The sequence below is a fragment of the Balearica regulorum genome, chromosome 31, assembly GCF_011004875.1.
Source record: "Balearica regulorum gibbericeps isolate bBalReg1 chromosome 31, bBalReg1.pri, whole genome shotgun sequence".
NCBI lineage: Eukaryota > Metazoa > Chordata > Aves > Gruiformes > Gruidae > Balearica > Balearica regulorum.
In genome coordinates, this window is record NC_046214.1 from 256730 (window position 1) to 278724 (window position 21995).

At 58.2% G+C, this 21995-nt stretch overlaps 1 protein-coding gene across 1 annotated transcript; it reads left to right on the forward strand.

The window, feature by feature from the left end:
• The first annotated feature begins 10331 nt into the window (after positions 1–10331).
• Positions 10332–20896, forward strand: LOC142598827 (antigen WC1.1-like). Its single transcript, XM_075738252.1, has 16 exons — positions 10332–10398; positions 10926–11091; positions 11181–11236; positions 13683–13991; positions 14219–14533; positions 15425–15751; positions 15837–16151; positions 16509–16823; positions 17308–17370; positions 17454–17768; positions 18187–18222; positions 18513–18650; positions 19411–19521; positions 19942–20028; positions 20238–20390; positions 20640–20896. Exons 1-16 carry the CDS (start codon positions 10332–10334, stop codon positions 20894–20896), a joined length of 3030 nt encoding a protein of 1009 aa, XP_075594367.1.
• The last annotated feature ends 1099 nt before the right edge of the window (positions 20897–21995 follow it).

Consider the following 21995-nt stretch of genomic DNA (forward strand, 5'->3'; position numbering starts at 1 on the left):
CTCCGCCCCCCCCAGCGGCACAGGGGGATGGGGAGTGGGGGTTACGGTCAGTTCATCACGCGGTGTTTCTGCCGCTTCTTCATCCTCAGGGGGAGGACTCCTCTCATCGTTCTCCTGCTCCAGCGTGGGGTCCCTCTCATGGGAGACAGTCCTTCAGGACCTTCTCCAACGTGAGTCCTTCCCAAAGGCTACAGTCCTTCATGAACTGCTCCAGCGTGGGTCTCTTCCATGGGGTGCAGACCTTCAGGAGCAAACTGCTCCAGCGTGGGTCCCCCACGGGGTCACAAGTCCTGTCAGCAAACCTGCTCCAGCGTGGGCTCCTCTCTCCACGGATCCACAGGTCCTGCCAGGAGCTTGCTCCAGCCTGGGCTTCCCACAGGGTCGCAGCCTCCTTCAGGTGTCTCCACCTGCTCCGGCGTGGGGTCCTCCACGCGCTGCAGGTGGAATCGCTACACCCCCTCATCCTTCCTCCATGGGCTGCAGGGGGACAGCCTGCCTCACCATGGTCTTCACCACGGGCTGCAGGGGAATCTTGCTCTGGCGCCTGGAGCACCTCCTCCCCCTCCTTCTTCACTGACCTTGGTGTCTGCAGAGTTTCTTACATATTCTTATTCCTCTCCCTGGCTGCAAAAGCGCTAACTGTTTTTCTCTTTCTTAAATATGTTATCACAGAGGCGCTGATTGGCTTGGCCTTGGCCAGCAGCGGGTCCGTCTTGGAGCCGGCTGGCATTGGCTCTATCAGACATAGGGGTAGCTTCTAGCAGCTTCTCACAGAAGCCACCCCTGTAGCCCCCCCCCGCTACCGAAACCTTGCCACGCAAAACCAACACAGGGAGACACAAATCCCAACTCCATTTAACCTAGTGCCTTGCTGGGAGAAGAGCCCAGCTGGCTTGGAGAAGAGCCCAGCTGACTTCTGAGCTTTGCAGCTGCTCTTGCAGGTAAAGGACCATTTGACACAGAAGCGATGTTGGAGTCCACATTAGGAGGGAAGCAGGGCAGTAGGAGGAGCATCTACAGCGACCACCCAGTAGAAACAGCCAGGCCAAGAGGCCAAGATGTGTTTCAAGGTGGTGCAAAGGGGATGAGCACCTCTGGGAGCCAGAAGAAGACCTGAGAAGCTCATCCCAAGCCTGACTTTTTCCTATGGAGGTGACAGGATTGCAATAAGAGCACAAGAAGACAGAGCTGCAGAGACCACCAGCCCGAAGGTGACATTTATGTTGGTGACAATCCAGTATGAACCACACCGGCAAGCTACGTGTGAAAGAGGATACAGTTAGTCAGCTATGTCCCACAACACCCTCTGTGATAGGAACGTGGCCAGAAGCTCACCAAGAGGGAGACAGGTCTGGCTCCCAACTCCTGGCATCCAGCCCCACCACATGCCTCTCACAGAGCTTGTCAGAAAGGGACCCAAAGTTTCTCCACCCAGGTGGAGATCATGAAGGACTCAACAGAAGGACAGAGATGGCCTTCAGGAGTCTTTAATCCCTTCCGTCTGTCCCCTGGCCAATCTCAATCAGTTGCTGGTGGGTCCCCTCCATGCACAGGAGCAGCAAGACTGCCAATTCCCCCAATACTGACTCTTATCCGTCGCACCAATTTTCCAGTTCTCCTCATCAAAAAGCAGGTCTCTAGGCATGGTGGGAAGGTAGGACCCCTTGGAAAGAAACGTGATAGAAAGTGAGGCGTGGGGTAACCATCTTCCTACCTCGCTTCCTACCTATCTGAGGAACAATTCTGCTTCTAAGGCAAAGCAGTGCGGAGGAAGGGTCCTCCTGCATGGCCACTGTCAACAGGGAGAGACTTCTGGTGAGTGAATGGGGACCAAGCGAGGTAGCAAGGTAGCAAGGTAGACCATACCTCTCATCCACATTTGAAGTAGACTCAGATGGATGGTCGCAGTTATTTCTCAGCCCAAGGAACAAGAAGGAAGAGGAACAATCATCTACAAAGCAACAAGCAGACAAAACAAAGCCTGTCTGCCAGGACATGTTGCACGAAGACAGCGGGGTGGAGAGAGCTGTGAACCTCGGCCTTGTGACTCCCCTTCACCACATTGCGCTTGAAGCAGATGTTCTTGAGGAGGTGAGTGATGTGGCTCAAGGATGAGGCCAGAGCAAGTGCAGTGTGGAAGGCCACCTCCAGCAGGCATAGGGCTTCACCATCACCCAAAGCATCCATGATCTCCTTCAGTTGGTCTTCCAGCAGCTCATCTGGGATGGAAGGCAACCAGAGGATGTTCTATGTTTGTCTCATCACAGACTACAGAAGTTGAGCAAAACAGATGTAAGCAAAGGCAACCGATATGGCACCTCCCCGTGAGGAGTCTTCTGCCTTCACCAATGAGGTTCAGTGTCCATGCAAAGTCTCATTTGTGTCCCCTGGCAGCAGGGAGCTGCCACAGCTCTCCATCAACACAGACGGAAACCTCCTGTTTCCAGGAGGTTCCATGTTAACCAGTGGTTCTAGATAAACCAGTAGTTCAAGACACAAGGCACAAAGAGGAGGTTGACTGCACCCTGCAGGGGTTTGTCATGCTTCTCAACTGGAAGAGAGCCCGTGAGTAAATTATACAGGGCTCGAGCTTGGTCAGTCCCACCCCCCTCAGCTCTGCTTTGGCATGAGGCTCTCGAGAAATAACCCACCTGGAGGATCTTCCACATAGAACTGAGCCCGTAGATGTCACAGAGATTTCTGATGAGGAACACCTAAGGCCATGGAGTCACAGCCTTTGCCACCAGCTTCTTCATTGTGTTCACCAGGTCTTGCTCTTCTCATTCTCCTTGGCAGTGGGCGCATTGGGATCTATAGCTGGCAAGGAGGTTTCTCGTTATGCCCAGTCCCCATTGGTGGCACATCACACATCTCCTTCACCAACGCAGCCCCTACAGCTGTTTAGGTTGCAGTAGGATCTTCCCACTACAAGCTGAAACATGGCTTCAAGCCAGTGTACAGAGGGTCCCTTAATACGTAGGGAGATACTTGGAGAACTGTCATGGTTTAACCTGGCAGGCAGCTAAAACAACCACACAGCTGTTTGCTCACTTCCCACCCCCCAGTGGGATGGGGGAGAGAATCGAAAAGAAAACAAAGGTAAAACTAGTGGGTTGAGATGAAGACAGTTTAATAGGACAGAAAAGGAAGATAATTAATAATAATAATAATAATAGAATGTACAAAACAAGTGATGCACAGCACAATTGCTCACCACCCAGAACCGATACTCAGCCAGTTCCTGAGCTGCCCACCTCCCAGCCAGTTCTCCCATTTACATACTGAGCATGACGACATATGGTATGGAATGTCTCTTTGGCCAGTTTGGGTCAGCTGTCCTGGCTGTGTCCCCTCCCAGCTTCTTGGGTGCCTCCCACCTTCTCGCTGGCAGGCCAATATGAGAAGGTGAGAAGTCCTTCATTGCTTGGCAACAACTGAAAACATCAGTGTGTTATCAACATTATTCTCATCCTAAATCCAAAACACAGCACTGTACCAGCTGCTAGGAAGAAAATTAACTCTATCCCAGCTGAAACAGCAAGTCTGGGGACTGAAGAGCTGGAAAGTTTGTCCAAAACCCCTCCAATTTTCATAAAACCAGTAATTTAAAAAAAAAAAACCTGCAAGGCTGGACCTTTTTTTTTTTTTTGCTTGTTCTAGACCTGCTTAGGGGTAGGCGCAGTTCTCATGCTCCGCTAAGCAAAAGGACTCACTGGAAAGCATCTGTCAGCCAAGCATGGTGGCCGCATGCTGGTGGAGAGCCAGAGCTGGGCAATCCACTGGAGGACGTTAATTAATGCGCCCTTAGGCTTGCAGAAAGCAGACTGGTCCCATCCCTGGAAGTGTTTAGGGCCAGGTTGGATGCGGCTTTGGGCAACCTGGTCCAGTGGAGGGTGTCCCTGCCCATGGCGGGGGGGTTGGAATGACATGATTGTTAAGGTCCCTTCCAACCCAAACCATTCTATGATTCTAAAAGTTTGAGATCAGATGAAATGAAAAGAGATGAGGTGTGAATAAGAAACAAGGTTGGGTGAAGAGAGCGGGCTGATTCAGATAGGGTCTCCCCAGCAAAGAGGAGCTGCCCAAGGACACGCAGTCCCAGTTTGATTTTCTTGATTTCTGTCAATTTCTTGAAGGTCAAACAGCTGATATGGTCAACAGGCTGTATCTTCTGGAACAGGAGAGAAATCAGCCCCCGGACTACTGTTTTGCTAAGATTCCCCCCAGAAAAATGCACAAGGTCCAGCAGCCTGGAGCCCTGAGCCCTTGGGCCACGCTCAGAGCTTGTCACCCCAGGCCAGCCAGCCACAGGGATAGATGATGGCTGAAGAAACCCTCAGCCACAGGGAAGGGCAGTCCATGCTGACCAGCACGCTGGGAGGCAGCAAGGAATGCTCAACAGCCCACCACTCCCCTCCTTCTCAGCTCCGGGCTGGAAAACACCCCACTGTCCTCTGCTTAGTCCAGCCTGGCCCAGCAGGATTTGAGGAAAGGCTGCAGCCCACTGGGGTGGTCCTGGGGGAGAGGAAGATGCTGCTTTTCACAGGAGCGGGTTATGGCTTAGGCCATGTAGGTGCCCCCTACAGCCATTGGATTTTCTCTGGGGACAAGGCACAGAGTGCCTCCAGCCCAGGGTGGTTATTAGCCCCTCGGCTGCACACAGACACACAGCACGCTGCAACGACAGCTTTTCATTTCCTGGAAGAATGCACAGGACCAGACCCTTGATAAGAAACGTGATGAGGGAAATCCAAAAATACAGCTAGGAGCTTTCACTTGTATTTGTAGGCTAACGCCTTATGTCATGAAGTGTTATGTAAAGGCCGTATCATTAAGAGCCAGCCCTCCCAAAGTCAAGGTTAACAATTTCAAGATACTTTTTTGCTTTCCCTTTGCTTTTTACTCAGTAAGGCAAAAAGTAAGTATTCTATAACTTTCTCTCTTAGTTTCTATGGGGACATCCATTGCCACAGCAGAAGTGTAGGTGACTTCACATTCACTGTTTGTTTACTATACAAGTAAAACCAAAGGAGTCTCTAATTCCTGCAATGCAATTTCTTGCTCAAAGTTACAAACCGTACACAGTTTCAATCCAGGGCTGCTCCTCTTGAAGGAGATTGATCAGGCATCCCTCACCCCTTCCGTCTGGACCTCCAAGCCACACGTACAGCAACCAGCTAAGCAAAAATAGAAAAAAGCAAATAGAAAACAGCAAAGTTTGCAGGAAGTCTGATATCAAAGAGCATCCCTCACCGAGCCTTTAGGTACGAGTAACTTTTCTTTCAGTCACTTTAACAGAGGACTTGCTCCATAAACAAAGGAAAGCATTTAAGTGGAATTCCTACAGTTTGAACTTTATTTAAAACAGCTGAAATCTCATCTGCGTAGTCCTGGGGCAGTGTTGCACTTCTGTAACACCCAGGGAAACTCCAGAACAACGATGTGACTCTGCACAGGGCCAAGCGTTGAGTCAGGGTGTGTTAAGATAAAGTGTGGAATCTCACCTATGCTGGATCAAGTCCGAGAAAGAAGTAACAGGAATTCTTCCTAAACATTCCTCTTAAAACCTTAAGAGTGAGGGAAAAAAATGAAAAGTAAGAGCAATTGGAAGATAACTGCAAAGCAAGAGGAAAAACTAAATCTGTGTAAAGGCAGATACCCCATTAGCTAGGGTAGCTTGAGACTAGTTGCAAAAATGCATGAGCTGACATAGAGGTGAAGGACAAAACAGCCCTTCACAGTCTTGGAATGCTCCAGTGGAAGAACCTGTTGAAAAGCATGGTAATAATACAGGGTTGTAGACCCAGCCCAGGCTGCCATCAGTCTTGTCCTCTCTAATTAGTTCTTCCATGCTTGGAAGCAACAGGTCTAGTAACGCTTCTCCTCTGGCTGGGCTGTCTACCACCTGGATTAAGAAATTATGCTCGATGCACTCCACGACTCTCCTGGGCTGCTTACAGCTTGCTGTGCTGCTTTTCCAGCAGATGCCAGCGGGACTGAAGTTCCCCAGTAGGATCTGAGCCTCTCAGCGTGATGCTTCCTGTAGCTGAAGAAAGGACGCTTTGTCAAAAGGCTTCTCTTGGTCAGGTGGCCTGTAGTAACCACCAGCCATGAGGTTTCTAGCTGCACAATGGTGCTGGGCTCCTCCTCTTTGTTACCCAGGCTGCGTCCATTGGTCTAGAGGCGCTTCAGCTGGGCTATTGACCAGGACAACTTTTTTAGAGGAACGCACCCTCATCCCTATGAACATTTCAAAGGTGTTTCCCTGGTGGTTCCTCAGACACCAGCAGTGCCCTTGGCCCTTTCTGTTGTTCAAAACTCCATCCCCTTTGCCCTGCCAAATCTAGTTTTACATGCAATTGGCCTCTGTTATACCATTTCCTGTCTGCTCCCCTCTTTCTTCCTCCCTGCTTCCCCTTCCGCTGCATGTCCCTCATAGCTTTGCATAGCTCTGTTGATTCCAGCATCCCTGCCAGTCCAGGGTCCCTCTGATTCACAACCATGTCAGTTGAAAAGTCCAGCTGATCTTCCTGGAGGCAGCATCTGTAGTTTCCTGATGGCCCATCCATTAGTGTGCCTGGCAAAGTTCCTTTCCTGTCATTGACTGTGCTTATTTTGTCAAGTCTGTGTCTCAGCAGATGTTGTTCCTGCTTTCCCCTTTTTCTCTTGGTTTCCCAAATGAGAAGGTCCCCAATCAGACAACCTTGCTGGAATAAACCCTCTCACCCTCTCACATGCCTTCATCCCTTTTCGTGACTGACCAGCTTTGGTTCCCATCACTGCCTCCCTTCTCGTTTGCCACTCAGGGTTGGGTCCCTGTAGGGTCCTGTCTATGGCTTCCTCCTTTGCTCACTGTTTTAGGATCCCTTGTTGCACTGAAACAGGTCCTTGACCAGATACTCCGAAGGGATCAGACACGCTCCTGCCACACCCCCACAGACAGATGAGCGGAAGAGAGGCTTTGGCTGGATGCCGTGAGCGACAGTAAACTATGGATGCTGCTGGTGCAGGTGCCGGCAGTCCCACACCCCCAGAGCGAGGGGTCCTTTTGTGACGGTGTCAGACGGTGACTCCAGGCGGTGCTGGGGCAGCTGCAGGTTCCCCAGGAGGAGAAGCTCAGACAAGCTGCCCCCAGAGCTCCCCCAGGGCCGGTGTTTCCTGTCAGCTGAAGGACCCGTCTGTTCTGTGAGACCATCCCGCATGGGCTCTGGAGATGGGAGGGAACTGGAGGCTCTCCCAGCTCTGGTGGCCCAGCTCTGGCTGGGCTGTTTGTCCCTCCCCGGGTGCCTTCCTGGTGCGCCGGGGGATCCCTGCCCTGGAACACGCCAGGAGCACAGGCACCACTGCTGCGGGAGACACGCCGCCACAGCTGCCCCGCCCACCAGCTGCCGGGGGAAGTCCCGCCCCCTCCCAGCAGCCGCAGGGGCCACTTGCCCCGCAAGTCCCTCTCCTCTGCTGGGCACGTGCTCTGCTGGGATTGGCTGGCAGCACCGGCCACCCCTGCCGGGTTACATCAGACCCGGAAGGCCCTTCCCCTACACACACCGCGGCCGCCATTTTGCTCTGGCCACCCTTCCAGGACAGTGGGTGCTGCCATTCCGTGGCCATGAGCCGCCATCTTGGTGAACAGCATACTACTCTTTGATTTTCTAACGGCCATTTCTTGACACCGTCACCCCCGTGTGTTCTCAAGCAGCCCCTGTGATTGGCTGGCAGGACCGGTCGCCCTGTCCTGCTGTCCTCAGGGGCACGTCACAAAGGAAGCGCCCTGTCATTACATCCAGGGAGGAGGCCGCTTCTGCCTGCCTCCTTTCATCCTGCCTGGTGATTGGCTGGCAGCCCTTTGTTGACAGCATCATAGCCAGGTGTTCTCAGGCAGCCTTGCAATTGGCTGCCTGTCTCCTTTGGACCAGGAAGTGCTCAAATAGGAAAAGAGATACAATAATTATATACAGTATATAGAAAGATATCTACAAAAAGGAGTGTATCATTACAGTAATAAATTTGGTTATTTATTCATAAATAGATACAATGTTTTAAGTGATATAAATATAATTGTATATATTTTTATATAAATAAACATTTGAAGCTATAGAAATTAATATAGATACAAAAACCTAGGAATGCAATGGATAAAACCTTCTTTACTAAGATTTAACGGACTGAATAATAAAGGTTTAAATGTGAAGAGAAACAAAAAGAAAAGGCCGGTCGGGTCCCCCACTTGACCAGGCTGCAGACCAAGCCCTGACAGGTCAGGGGTGGGGGGTACTTCAAGAGGGCGCAGCATGAGCACAGAGCAAATAGGTTGGTCTGTGCTTGTTAGGTCATAGCTGCTGGAGTAGTTGATAGGTCAAGGGTAGCCTCATGGCTTGCGTAGGTGCTTGTGAGATCCCTGGAGACTGGATACCTTAACAACGAGTACATGGCATATAGGAGGATATGTGCTTGTGAGGTCACTTTCAGCTGAGGAGCTGATAGGCCCGGAGCAGGCCCATGGACTGTGTAGGTTGTTGTGAGGTCGCTGCTTCCCAAATAGCTGACAGGGCAGGAGCAAGGAGATGCTCTGTGTGGGTGGTTGTGAAGTCACTGGTTCCTGATAGGCCAGGCGAAGACTAAAAGCTTGTGTAGGGGTTGGTGAGATCATTAGTGCCTGAGCACTTGATAGGCCAGGAGAAGGCCCATGGGCTGTGCAGGTTCTCATGAGGTCTCTCTTGCCTGAGGAGCTGACAGGCCAGGAGCTGGCTTATGGACAGTGTAGGTGCTTGTGAGGCTCCTGGTGCCTGAGGAGGGATAGGCCAGGAGCTGGCGGATGTCTGGTGAATGTCCTTGTGATGTCAGTGGTGCCTGAGTACCTGATAACCCAGGAACAGGCACATGGCAGTGGTAGATGCTATGACATTACCTGTGGCTGAGTAGTGGATAGGCCAGGAGTATGCCCATGGCTTGTGCATGAGGTCATCATTTCCCTGGTGCTGGAGTAGCTTTTAGTCCAAGGGCAGGGATATGGCTTGTGTGGGTGCTTCTGATGTCATCACAATAATATTTAGACCCCACCCAAATAGGGCTTTTTGGAAGAACCATCATCAGCAGAAGCCTGTACACAGCACACTCACACACAGACATATGTGTAACAGTGTGACCCATGAGCACACAGCAGCAGGAGTAGGAGGGTGTGAGGTCACGGTCACTGTAACTCCTGAGCAGACAGCGCTGGCAGTGGGAGGGATGTGAGGTCAGCATCAGTGTAAGTGCTGCTCAGAGAGCGGTGGCACTAGGAGGGTGTGAGGTGACGTCAGCGATGGCAGCCCATGGCCGTGGGGCTCAGTGCCGAGCGGGCGTGGCATCAGAGGGGCATGCCGGGGGCCGGGAGCTGCCCAGCCCCGTGCCTGCGAGGCCGAAGGAGCAGCCCCTGCAGCCCTGGCTGGAGCAGTCGGGGTGGGGGTGGCCCGGGGGCCCCGCAGGGATGTGCCTGGGCACGGTGCCGGGAGGAAACCACAGAGTGCCTGCCGGGGTGCTGCGGGGGGAGCGCGGCGAGTGCTGCCAGGCCACGTGGGCTGTGGTTTGTGCACCTGCAGGCTCCAGCTCCTGATCTGCCTGAGGGGAATAACGGCCCCTGGGTGACACGCGGAGAGTCAGGGACACGTCTGAACCTCAGTGCTGCGTGTCTGCTGCCAGGGCAGGGACATGTCCCAGCTCCGGCTCCTGCCAGGGACCCGCCATGGGGCTCTGCGGGGAGGGACAGGCGTGCCAGCCCTCCTGGCATGGAGCTCTTCCCCTGGCCGAGGACTTTTCCCAGCTGCTGCTCCCAGCACAGCGGGGGCTGTAGCAGGGGCAGGGGCTGTTTCCTTTTCGAAGCTGACACAGACCCCGGAGCAGTCCCAGCTCTGTGGTTCCCACGGCTTGGCGGTGCCTGGACACTCACGCCTTGGCTTCTTGGGTGAGCCCAGCAGAGGAGATGCTCATTGCTCCCTGTGCCCACAGCAGGGGTCAAGGGGGTGACAGACCCATTTCCCCTCCACACCCAGCTTGTCCCGTTACGATCCCCCAATGCGGCGACCATGACACCCACAGCGAGAGATCTATGTCCCTCATATATGGTCATGAACGGCGCTGGAGATGTTCATTGGAGGGCTTGGCTGTGTCAGAGGGGAGATCTCTCCCGATAACGTCTAAAAAGGTGCTGCTGCTTCCATTGGCTCCTCCTACAGCTGGGTCAGCATCGTCAGAGATATATTACCCTCCCATCATTGTTGTCCCCATGAGTCCCCAGGAGGCGTGAGAGGGAGTGGGGTGCCGCAGGGCTGTGCCAGCAGGGCAGGAGGCTGAGGATGGGGATGGAGGGACTCCTGTCCCCTCAGGTGCTGTGGCTGCTCCTCTGGGTGCAGCTGTGCGGGGGTAAGTGCCAACATCCTTGTCCCAGAGTTGGGGCCAGCGGGCACCAGTGGGGTCATCGGGACACCTCTGGGAATGGGGTTGCTTTGAAGGTGCCGCTGAGGTGAGGGGCAGATGTTGCTCAAGTCGATGGAACTTCTGCCTTTGCCTGTGCCTCTCTGGGTGGGAGAGGGAGGTGTGGGCCTGTGGGCACGGGGCTGTACAGGGATTTCTGGGCTGGTGAGGAGACGGTGCCCTGTGCAGGGCTGGGCACAGTGTGCGGGTGGGCATGGGCAGGAGGTCATTGCAGTGGGAGGAGGTGCCACAGGCTGTGGGGTGGTGAATGGCCCAGTAGGGCCAGAACTGGGCACCTCCAGCTCTTTGCAGCCTGTGGGGAGAAAAGGAACTTTGACACTGCCCTGCGGACAGCGTTGAAGGGGGAGGACTGCCACGATTTTGCCTGTGACTCAGCCTGGTCAGGAGGGACCTGCTGGGGCTCGGTGCTCGGTGCTCTGGGGCTCTCCTGACCATTCCCATGTTGGTGTTTTAAGGGGAAGCAGAGGTGAGGCTGGAAAATGGTGGCAGACGCTGTGCTGGAAGAGTGGAGGTGAAACAAGATGGCCAGTGGGGAACCGTGTGTGATGACGACTGGGGCATGGCTGATGCTGCAGTGGTTTGTGAGCAGCTGGGCTGTGGGTCTGCTGTTAAAGCTCATTTGTACGGACACTTTGGGCCAGGATCTGGCCCCATTTGGATGTCTTATGTTCAGTGTCATGGCAACGAGTCTGCCCTGTCTGACTGTACAGAGGTTCAGCTCAGGAGTACTGTAATCACAGTGAGGATGCTGGAGTGACATGTTCAGGTAAGGGGCCAGCCCGTTCCCCACCTTTGTGGCTGGGATGGGGGAAGGGACCTGGCTGTGCCCTCAGGGAAACAAGGGGGTGTTGGAGAAGAGCCTGGTGAAGCTATTCACACTGCTGAGCTGGGGCTGTCATTGCTGGTTTCCCTGGTCCCTGAGGAAAGCCCAGGGGGAACCTGCCACTGCCTGACCCCTGATGTGGCTCAGCCCACCCTCCGTGGGTAGCTGGGGCTGGGAGATGAATGCCCACCCTGCCCCGCAGTCTCTGTTGGTTCCCAACTTTCTCCTCCTGTTCACGCAGGAGCTGTCTGGCAGCACCGAGGACCTGGGTCCCCCATGTCAGAGGCACTGAGAGCAGCTCACATGGCCACCCACAGCCCTAGGGAAGGGCCCAGGGTGGCCGGGGACTTTTGGGTTGTGTTCCCTGGCAGACCCAACTCCCCCAAAGCAGAGGGTCTGCTGAGAGGGGAGCAGCACTTGTGGGGAGAGAGAGAGGGGAGGGGCTTGGGCAGGAGATCAGGCTGGCCCATGGCCACCTCATTCCTCTTCCAGGGTCACCCCATGAGAGCCAGCCCAGAGGGAAACACCCCTGTGCAGGCAGTGCTGACCTGCTGCCCAGCCTTTCCTGCCTACCCCAGCCCCTGGCTGCCCTGTGTCACAGGGCCTTGGCCAGCACTTGCTGGCTTTCCTTGGTGCCTGTCCTTGCACTGGGAGCTCGTGTCATCCCAGGGCTTCTCCTCTGCCCGCTCTCCTGCCTTCTGACCAGCCGTTGGCCAGGGCTGTGCACGCCTGGCAGTGCACTCTAGCCCTGGCTGAGGACCCTCCCCGGGCAGGTGCTGGAGCTGAGGGCTGGTGCAGACAGTGACTGTAGGTACACCCACACTGCATCTGTGCCCTGTGACATGTCCCATCTCCCAGCAGTGCCCCAACAGCCCAAGAACCATCTGGGACTGGGCTGCATTTCTGGTGGCTCCAAGGGCTTCCTGTGCCTGGCCCTGAGCTGGGTGGGGCAGAGCAGGCTGCAACAGCCAACAGCACCTGGGCCCATCTGCTTGGGGCCGAGCGCTCTGTCATGGTTTAGGCCCAGCCGGCAGCAGGGTACCACGAGGCCGCTCGCTCACCCCTCCCCCAGCATGATGGGGAGGAGAAGTGTAACAAAAGGCTTGGGTCAAGATAAGGACAGGGAGAGATCACTCACTAGTTACCATCACAAGCAAAACAGACTGAACTTAGAAAGGAGATTCATCTAATTTATTACTAAACAAAACAGAGAGTAGAGCAATGAGAAAATAACATCAAGTCTTAAAACACCTCCCCCCACCCCTCCCATCTTCCCGGGCTCAACTTCACTCCCGGCTTCAACCTCCTCCCACCTCAGCAGCACGGGGGGCGAGGTGGGAATGGGGGTTGCGGTCAGTTCAGTGCACGTTGTTTCTGCCGCTTCTTTGTCCTCCGGGGAAGAACTCCTCTCAACGTTCCCCTGATCCAAAATGGAGTCTCTCCCACGGGCTACAGTCCTTCACGAACTGCTCCAGCATGGTCTCTTCCATGGGGTGCAGACCTTCAGGAGAAAACTGCTCCAGCGTGGGTCCCCCACGGGGTCACAAGTCCTGGCAGCAAACCTGCCCTGGCATGGGCTCCCCTCTCCACGGATCTACTGGTCCGGCCAGGGACTTGCTCCAGCCTGGCCTTCCCACGGGCCACAGCCTCCTTCAGGTGCCTCCACCTGCTCCAGCATGGGGTCCTCCACGGGCTGCAGGTGGAATCTCTACACCCCCTCATCCTTCCTCCACGGGCTGCAAGGGAACAGCCTGCTTCCCCATGGTTTTCACCACGGGCTGCAGGGGGATCTCTGCTCCGGTGCCTGGAGCACCTCCTGCCCCTCCTTCTGCACTGACCTTGGTGTTACATCTTCACATTTCTCTCTCCTGCTACAAAATGTTCCCCCCACTGTTGTTTTTTTTTTTTTTTCCTTCTTTAATATGTTATCACAGAGGCACTGATTGGCTTGGCCTTGGCCAGCAGCGGGTCCGTCTTGGAGCCGGCTGGCATTGGCTCTATCAGACATAGGGGTAGCTTCTAGCAGCTCCTCACAGGAGCCACCCCTATAGCCCCCACCCGCTACCAAAGCCTTGCCACGCAAATCTAACACAAGCTCCAGGTGCTGCAGGGTCTGGGGCCAGTTCCTGGCAGCCCAGGGTCTCCAGAATAGCAGCAGTTGACCTAAGTAGCGCCTCTGGCTGTGGGTTTGGGAGAAAAGCCAGCCCCTGAGTGCTGTGCTGATTTATGAAGAGTGGCTGGGGGGTGTCTGGCGTGTTTGTGCCATCAGCACCCGCTAGCAGCTGGTGGTGTGGTTCTGGGCCTGTCGCTAACTTGGGGATGAGGTGAGGCATGGTCAGGCAACCACCAGAGGGCTCTGGGACCTCACAGGGGTCTTTGGTTGCTCCAGGCTTTGTCCAGCTGGTTGGAGGGGACAGCCCCTGCTCAGGACGAGTGGAGATCCATGACGGGAACCAGTGGAAAACTGTCTGTGACTCAGACTTTGGTCCCAAAGCCGCTGATGTGGTCTGTGGGGAGCTGCAGTGTGGCGTAGTCCTGTCCGTGCCTGGGGCAGCTCATTTTGGAAAAGGTGTTGGTTCCATCTGGGACAGAGAGCTGCAGTGTTTGGTGAATGAATCCCTTCTCGCCTCCTGCCCAAGAGGGCCCCCCAGGGACCAGCCCTGCACCCAGGCCAACACTGCCGGTCTCACCTGCACAAGTAAGGACTCAGGATGGGTTGTTGAATGCTGAGTGTGAGCTGGGGACGGGGAGCAGGACGGGGCCTGTGCTGTGCTGGGTGTGAAGGCAGGAGGGGTGATGTGGTTTTCTGCAGCGCCAAGACACTGCAGAAGGAGGAGAAAATAAGGCTGTTCCTCTGGCCTGTCCCCCAGCTACCAAGGGTGCAACAGCACCAACACAGCCTCTCTCATCTTCTTCTGTCCCCAGAGTACACAGGGTTCAGGCTGGTGAATGGCAGCACAGCTTGTGATGGGAGGGTGGAGGTCCAGGTGCTGGGGACCTGGGGCACCCTCTGTGCTTCCCGTTGGGACCTCTTGGACGCCCATGTTCTCTGTCGTCAACTCAACTGTGGGTTTGCTGAGTCCATTCCTGGAGGAGGGCATTTTGGGAGAGGCACGGGCCCCACCTGGAGAGAGTCATTCCACTGTGATGGGACTGAAGGCCACCTGGGAGAGTGCCCAGTGACTGCCCTGGGAGCCTCACCATGCTCCCACGAGAATGTCGCTGCTGTCATTTGCTCAGGTGAGTGCCGGGAAAACACTGTGTTGACTCCATTTTCCCCTTGGGTGTGACATGGCCACCCAAAGCAAGGGACCCCATGGTGGCAGCAGCAGGGTGAATTTCTGCCTGGAGAAACCCCAGCTTCACCAGGAGTGATGTGGAGAGCTTGATCTTCTCAGACTGATGTGGGATAGCTGAGGACTGATCCAGGTCTGAGGTCCCCTGGTCTCGTGGGACAGGCCCAGGATGGGGTTGTGGGGCTCAGCTCCATCCTTCTGGCTGCAGACAGCCCTGTCCCAGCCCCACAGAGAGTCCCACAGAGACCAATCCCACACCCAGAGGGGCTGCCCACGTGTCCCCAGCAGCAGCAGCAGGGCAGGGGTGTGAGCTGCAGAGCAGGACTGGGCTTTGCCCTGGCTTCTGCTCAGCACAAGACCCAAGCTGGTCCTGTTTGGTCAGCAAGGACCCCCTCGCTCTGCTCCCTGCCAGGGACACTGGCTTCCAGTTCCCGTTCCCCAGGGGTGCAGAGAGGGACAGAGAGGTGTGTGCTGCCCCATGTCTCAGCAGTGCCAGTGCCAGCGCTGAGGTTGGGCAAGGCTTGTCCTGGTGCTGCCCATCCCCAGGCCATTGCACCACCTGCTGCTCCCTCCTGCGGGAGCTGCCCCATCTGCCTCAGCAGGGACGTGCTGGGTGGCTCTGCCCCACAAAGAGCACAGAGAGGGTCTTGCCCTGGAAGGCTCAGGGACTGGGAAACCAGCCCTGTGGAAACCTGCTCCTGAAGCTCACTGGAGAGGGCTGGGGGCAGGCAGGTGAGCTTCAGGGCACCGTGAGGTTTCCAGAGCCTGGAGAAGCACCTCAGGTTCCTGGGCTCTCTGGTGCTGCTGCGGGCTGGGGCATGGCTGCTCTCCCCAGGCTCAGCCAGCTCCGCATCCCTGCGGCTGGTGGGTGGAGGGAGCCGGTGTGACGGGCGAGTGGAGATCTTCCAGCGCGGGACGTGGGGCAGAGTCCTGGATGACGAGTGGGACATGCAGGAGGCCAGCGTGGTGTGCCGGCAGCTGCAGTGCGGAGAGGCAGAGACAGCCTACAACCCCCCAAAGCCTGAGAGAGGGACGGGTCCCGTGGGGCTGCGAGGGGTGCAGTGCGCAGGGCATGAGGACAACCTGACCCTCTGCAACACCTCCCTGCCCGAGAGCATGCTGGCAGCAAGGATTGCAGAGGACGTGGGGGTCGTTTGCTGGGGTGAGTGGCACTGCAGGGGCCCCCCAGGCTCTGGGCTGGGTGGGCACCAGCCCCTGACAGCAGCCGCGGTTTCTTCCCGCTGCAGGGAGCCGGCAGGTCCGGCTGGTGAACGGGTCCGGGCGCTGTGCTGGGAGAGTGGAGATCTACTACCAGGGCAGCTGGGGGACCGTCTGCGATGATGGCTGGAACCTGCCCGATGCCGCTGTCGTTTGCCACCAGCTGGGCTGCGGAGGGGTGGTGGAGGCGGTTGGCTCTGCTCGGTTCGGGGAAGGCTCTGGGCAGATCTGGCTGGAGAGCGTGAAGTGCTCCGGGGCCGAAGCTGCTCTCTGGGACTGCCCGGCAGGGTCCTGGGGGAAGCACGACTGCAGGCACAAAGAGGACGCAGGAGTCGTCTGCTCAGGTCTGTGCTGGGAGCTGTGGTGGGAGCCCAGTGCCTGGGGAGGCCGGGCCAAGGGGAGAGCTGGCAGCGCTCGAGGCTGTCCCTGGCTGCCTCTGAGCCCCTGCCCAAGCCCATCCTGGGGACACACATGCAGAGGTCCCCTCAGTCCCATCAACGGTCTCTGAGGAGCTCAATTGTGCCCAAGGGTTAGTGGGGAGGGCAGGGGTGTCTGTCCATCAGGGACTTTTCTCTGCCCATGGGTGCAAGGGGGACTTGCTGGCTGTGCCTTTGCCTGGCTGAGGGCATGGGGGCTGCAGGGGTACCCCTGCTCCCACAGCTCCAGACCAGCCTGTTCCCCCTCGGTGCCTTTCCTCCCAGAGTTCATGGCCCTGAGGCTGGAGAACAGCACCAACTGCTCCGGGCGCCTGCAGGTTTTCTATAACGGGACATGGGGGAGAGTTTGCTCCAACTCAATGAATTTCAAAACGGTGTCGCTGGCCTGCAAGGAGCTGGGCTGTGGGGATGCAAAATCCTTGGAACAATATCTGACCTCTGGCAGGCTGACTGGCCCCGCCTGGCTGGATCGCGTGGAGTGTGGGGAGAGAAACAGCTCCTTCTGGCAGTGTCCATCCGCTCCCTGGGACCCAGAGTCCTGCGATGACCTGCGAGATGAGACCCACATCACCTGCAACGGTAACTCTGAGCCACCCGGGCACCAGCATCCCCAGCTCCTGCTCCCTGCTGGGCATTGTCAAATGCAGAGACAGAGCCCACAGGGGCTTTTCCTTCCCATGCCAGACCCTGCTGCTGCTGCTGCTGCTGCTGGTGGCACAAAGGGGACTTCAGCTCTCAGAGCCCCACACAGTCACCAGCAGTTGCCAGCCGGGCTCCCAGCAGTGCCTGGGGGAGGCAGAGGTGTCTCCAGGCAAGGTCTCAGAAGGGACCTGTCAGGGCTCCAAGGAGCGTCCCCTCCTCCTGCTGCTCTGTGAACCAGGCTCCCTTTGGGGCTGAGCAGTCAGGGTCCCCCACCGTGTGCCGTGTGTGTCCCCTGAGTGACCGGGGTTCAGCTGCTGCCGTGAGCGAGGTGGCACAGGGATGCGCGAGCAGAACTCAGCCCCGCTGTCTGCCACGCGACCCCCCTGCAGCAGCCCCTTCACCGCTGCATTTCCTTCTCCAGGGAGACAGCCAGAAACGCCCCCGGCCCTGGGGGCCACGTGCCCAAACTCCACGAGCTGCACAGGTAGCTGCTCCTCTGCATGCCTGTCTCAGCTGGCAGGGCTCTGCCTGCTGTCCCGTGCCCTGAGAGGTCTCTGCCTTCTCCAGACAGGGAGAAGATTCGTGCCGTGGGAGGCGAGAACGGGTGCTCGGGCAGAGTGGAGGTGTGGCACCGTGGCTCCTGGGGGACGGTGTGCGACGACTCCTGGGACATGCAGGATGCCGAGGTGGCATGCAGGCAGCTGGGCTGTGGCCCCGCAGTGTCTGCCCTGGGCGAGGCTGCCTTTGGGGAGGGGACGGGCCCCATCTGGCTGGAGCAGGTGGAGTGCCGGGGGACAGAGCCGTCTCTGCAGGACTGCTGGGCCCGGCCTGGGGACAGCGGTGCCTGCCGGCATAAGGAGGATGCTGCCGTGAACTGCTCGGGTGAGGGGCAGGGCTGGGTCCCCTCACGGGGGTATTGGCAAGGAGCTGGGGCAGGCGTTTTCCCTGCTGGGTCCCAGCATGGCTGTAGAGCTCCTGAGAGCAAGGCTGTCCGTGCAGAGCCTGGGAGCCTGGTGCCAAGTGGGCAGCAGCTTCTGTGGGGCTGGATGTCCTCCAGCCTCTGCCCGCAGGGCCCTGCAGCCCCCAGGGGCATCTCCCGGGCTGCCTGCACTGTCCTGCCCATGGCCCTGGGCTCCTTCCTGGCCACCCTGACCAGCCCAGCAGGAGGGACACTTTGGGTGGGATGTGTCAGGGATGTCCGCACATGTGCACACACACACATACGGGGTGCCAGAGAGGAGGCACCCTGGTACCTGCACACCCAGCCTCTCGGCCCAGCTCTCCTTCTCCTCCTCTGCAGCTGCACCCAGGACGGCAGCACCAACCCCCGAAGGAGGTAAGCTGTCCTCCCCGTCAGCGCTGGGTCTTCCCAGGGCCAGGCTGTGACCCACAGCCAGAGGGAAGGGGCTCCTTGGTGGGGTGTGAAACTCCCAAGAGGTGTCACCGGGTTAGCGGTGGGGGAGGGGTTTCGGGAGGCCTGTCATTACCCGGTAGGGTGGGAGCTTCCCCATCGCTCCCTCCCCGGGGTCCCTTACCCCCGGTGTAAGGGGGGTCAGGACTGGGCTGTCCCAGCCCCCCACCTCTCCCAGTCCTGCTGCTGCTATTTCTGTGTTCCTGCCCATGCAGATCCCACCCGGGGCCGTCCAACAGGCAGCGGGAGAGTCTCATTGCCCGTCATCATCTGCATCATCCTGGGAGCCCTTCTCTGCCTGCTCCTGGCCCTCCTGGCCGGGCAAGCATGGAGCGCTAGGGCTGGGCACAGAGGTGGGTCCTTCCCCCGCGGTCCCAGGGGAAGATGCCTCCTGGCAAGGCCAGGGGTGCTGTGGGGTGTCAGTGAGGGGTACAGGCAGAGCTGGGGGGACAAGAGTGTGTGCTGCCTGCATCCCCGCGTACCCCCCCATTGACTGCCTGACCGTGGGCCACCAGCAGCAAGGGGTAGAGAGAGTCCAGACTCGGGGGGAGTTAGGGATGGGGCAAGGAGAGCAATGGCCGAGCTGTGCTAGGGGAGATGGGAGCAAAGGGGAGACAGGTGAGGCTGTGCCACTGGCAGTGCTTTGGGCAGCTCTGGAGGGGGCTGTGGGGCAGGGGAGATGCTGGGAGAAGCATGGGACAGCAGGGTCCATCCCTGTGGCGTCAGGCCCCCAGGCTGTTCCTCCGTCCCACCCTTCCCTGCTCCCCAGCAGGGCAGGGGCCGTGCTATGGATCCATGGGGCAGGGAGGGGGCAGCTCCAGGGACAGAGGAAAGGCAGGAGCTGCTCCAAGCTCAGCACCAGGGACGTGGCCCAGGGCCCAGAGGGGCACGAGGGCTATCTCTGAGGGGATGGTGTGAGGGTGTCGCTGCCCCTGACCATCTCCATGGGGACATTGCCCTTCCTGAGCAAGTGTCAGCGGTGACAGGACAGCGCAGTGGGGCTGTGCTGTGGGGCCAGCCCTGGGCTGGCCCAGGGGAAGAGGGCTGCTGGAGCAGAGCACGATGCCGTCCCCTCTCTGCCTGTCCCTGAGCCAGCCCTGCCTCTGTCTGCAGGCTCCGAGAGAGCTTGGGAGCCCTTCCCTGAGGCCCTGTACGAGGAGATCGGTTACAGCCCAGCGTGGGAGAAGCAGGCGAGGTTCAGCGGCTCAGGTGGGTGTGGGTCCCGCATGGGGGGCACATCTGCAGGGCTCTTTGCCCTGGCCCCCACCCAAGGCTGACCCCCTGCAGCCCCCTGGCCCATGGTCCCTGCAGCTGTGGGGCTGTGGGGAGTGTGGGGAGAGCAGCCAGGTGGTGGGCGTGGGAGAGGAGCTTCCTCCCCACCAGCTCTGCCCATCCCAGCCAGGGACAGCCCCTCGCTGCCTGTCCCTGCATCCCACCTGGCACCGGAGGGGTGAGGGAAGGGGCTGTCCTGGGGCAGGTCTGGGAGCCCCTGTGAGAGGGGGTTTGTCCCAGGGGAGCAGGCTGAGTCCTGAGCCCTCCTCCCCACGCAGCCCTGGCTCGGTGGGTCCCCTGTCCCCAGCAGCACTGAGCCCAAGCTGGGTCAGCAGAGCGCACTCCCATAACACCTGCATCGCCTCTCTCCAGGCTCCTATTCAGAGGGGTCCCTGACCAAGGTGCAGCCCCAGCCCGGGCACAGTGAGGAGGAGGAGGATGGTCCGGGGTCAGCCCCAGGTAATGGGGAGCAGGAAGGGGTGGATCTCTCCTCCCTGCAGACTTGGGATGGACAGTGGTGTCACTGTTAGAGTTGGGGAGGACACAGGCGGGGGTCTCCTGTGGTGCTGCCAAAACCAGTGTCTGAGCCCCATGTCCCTGCACATCCACCCATCCTCTGCTCCGCAGGACGTGTCTTCTCACTGTCACCAACTCTCCTCTCCTTTCAGACATGCCTATTGTGCCCAGAGGTGACCCAGCAGATGGCTATGATGATGCCAGGGAGGTTTCTGACCCTGGGGAGGATCCTGCCTCTGGTCAGGGAGACTGGGAAATGCCCAGGGCCCCAGAGGAGGGAGCAGGGCCCAGGGATGCACCTGGAGGTGAGAGGGAAAGATAGCGCTGCCGGTTCCTGGGGTGCCATCCCTGGTGCCGGGTGAATCGCTGCCATACTGAGACCCCAAAATCCTGGGACAGGAGAACCTACCCCCGCGTTTTCCTTGGGGAGACCAGGGGTGGGAGAGGGATCTGACCATCTCAGGACTGGTGAGGAGAAGGGGGGAAGGTGATGTAGAGACCAGGAGGGGCACCTCATGGGACGAATGTGCAATGGGCTGCCTTGCTGCCTGCAGGGCCAAAGCTGCGCTCCCAGAGAAGTGCTAGGGCCCCTGGAGTTGAGGGAGATGCCTGGTCCCTGTCCCCGGAAAGCACAGGCTATGACGATGCTGAAGAGGTGTCTCTGGCACATCCCCCTGAGGACACCAAGGCTGTGACACCAGAGCTCAGTGCACAAGAGTCCCTGGGCCCCGGGCCAGGACAGCCCGTCCCTGCCGTGCAGCTGGGTGCAGCCAGGAGGGAGGAGAGGTCTGTGCTGCTGGGAGAGCCGTGAGCACCAGGGAACCGTCTGCCTTTTCCCACGGGCAGCAGAAACAGCTGGGCATTGCCTCTGGTTTTATTCTCCTGTGTTTACCCCCGGCTTCCACATTTGTTCTTATTAAAAGCCTTTGGGGGTATGACCCAGAGCTAGTGCTTGCCTGCCCAGGTGTTGGGGTGTCTCCCTGAGGCTGATCGGGGGGAGCAGAGCACAAGGAGATGGCGGTGAGGGAGGGGCATGTCTTGGGGACAGTGGGTTCAGGGTCAGGCTGTGGAGCTGCGAGAGCCCATGTTCCCTGGGGAATATTCCTGCTGACAGAGACATTTCCATCCTGCCAGCCAGAGCTTCCAGCAAAAGTGGCTCTCTGCAAGGTCCCGTGATGCACCCCAGAGGGAGCGCCCATCTCCTCACCCTGGGGTTCCCCAGCTGCTCTTTCCCCCAGGCCCTGCCTGGGCCACACTGGTCCCGTGGCACAGAGGCCATGACAGAGCTGCTGTGTTGGGGTGACACTGGGCTCTGGCCCCACAGAAACGAGCCCTAAGGTGGCTGCGGTGCCCTGAACACCCCATCCAGCCCCAGGGGGTATCACATCCCATGGATCACCTCCCACAGGGGTTAGGAGGCAGCTCCGCTCCCCACTGTCCTGGCACAGGGTGCAGAGCCACTTGCTGGGGCACACGGGGCTGGGATTGCCCCTTCCCTGGCTCTGCCAGGTGCCCAGTCTCCATGAGCTGCTCCTGCTCCCTTGGGCCCTCACAGACCTTGGAGCAGTGCTGGTAGCTCCCCAGAGCTGCCTCCTTCCTGGGCAGGGACTGTAAGGCCCCACGGCAGCCCTGGGAGCCCCTCGTCCTGCTGCGCTCCAGCCCCCAGCCCTGCCCTCCTGCTGCCTCCCAGGGGTATCAGGGAGGGTTTGTGTGGGGGCAGTACCTGTGTGCAGGTGCAGGGGGGATGCGAGCAGGAGCAATGGGGGGACCTTTCCCTCAGTGCTGTGGGAGGCAGAGGAGGGAGAGTCCAGGGGAGGGAGAAGGGATCCCCAGGAGACATGGGCTGCTGCCAAAAGCCATGATCCGCCCGTGCTCTGTAGAAGGTCCTGTCTGGGAGGCTGCTAATTTGG

Excerpts from the sequence above, each read along its gene's own strand:
- LOC142598827 (XM_075738252.1), top strand. The coding sequence starts at position 10,332 with ATGGGGATGGAGGGACTCCTGTCCCCTCAGGTGCTGTGGCTGCTCCTC. Across the intron at positions 16,152-16,508 it reads CGCAGGAGTCGTCTGCTCAG|AGTTCATGGCCCTGAGGCTG; the intron begins GTCTGTGCTGGG and ends CTTTCCTCCCAG. Across the intron at positions 18,223-18,512 it reads AGCACCAACCCCCGAAGGAG|ATCCCACCCGGGGCCGTCCA; the intron begins GTAAGCTGTCCT and ends CTGCCCATGCAG.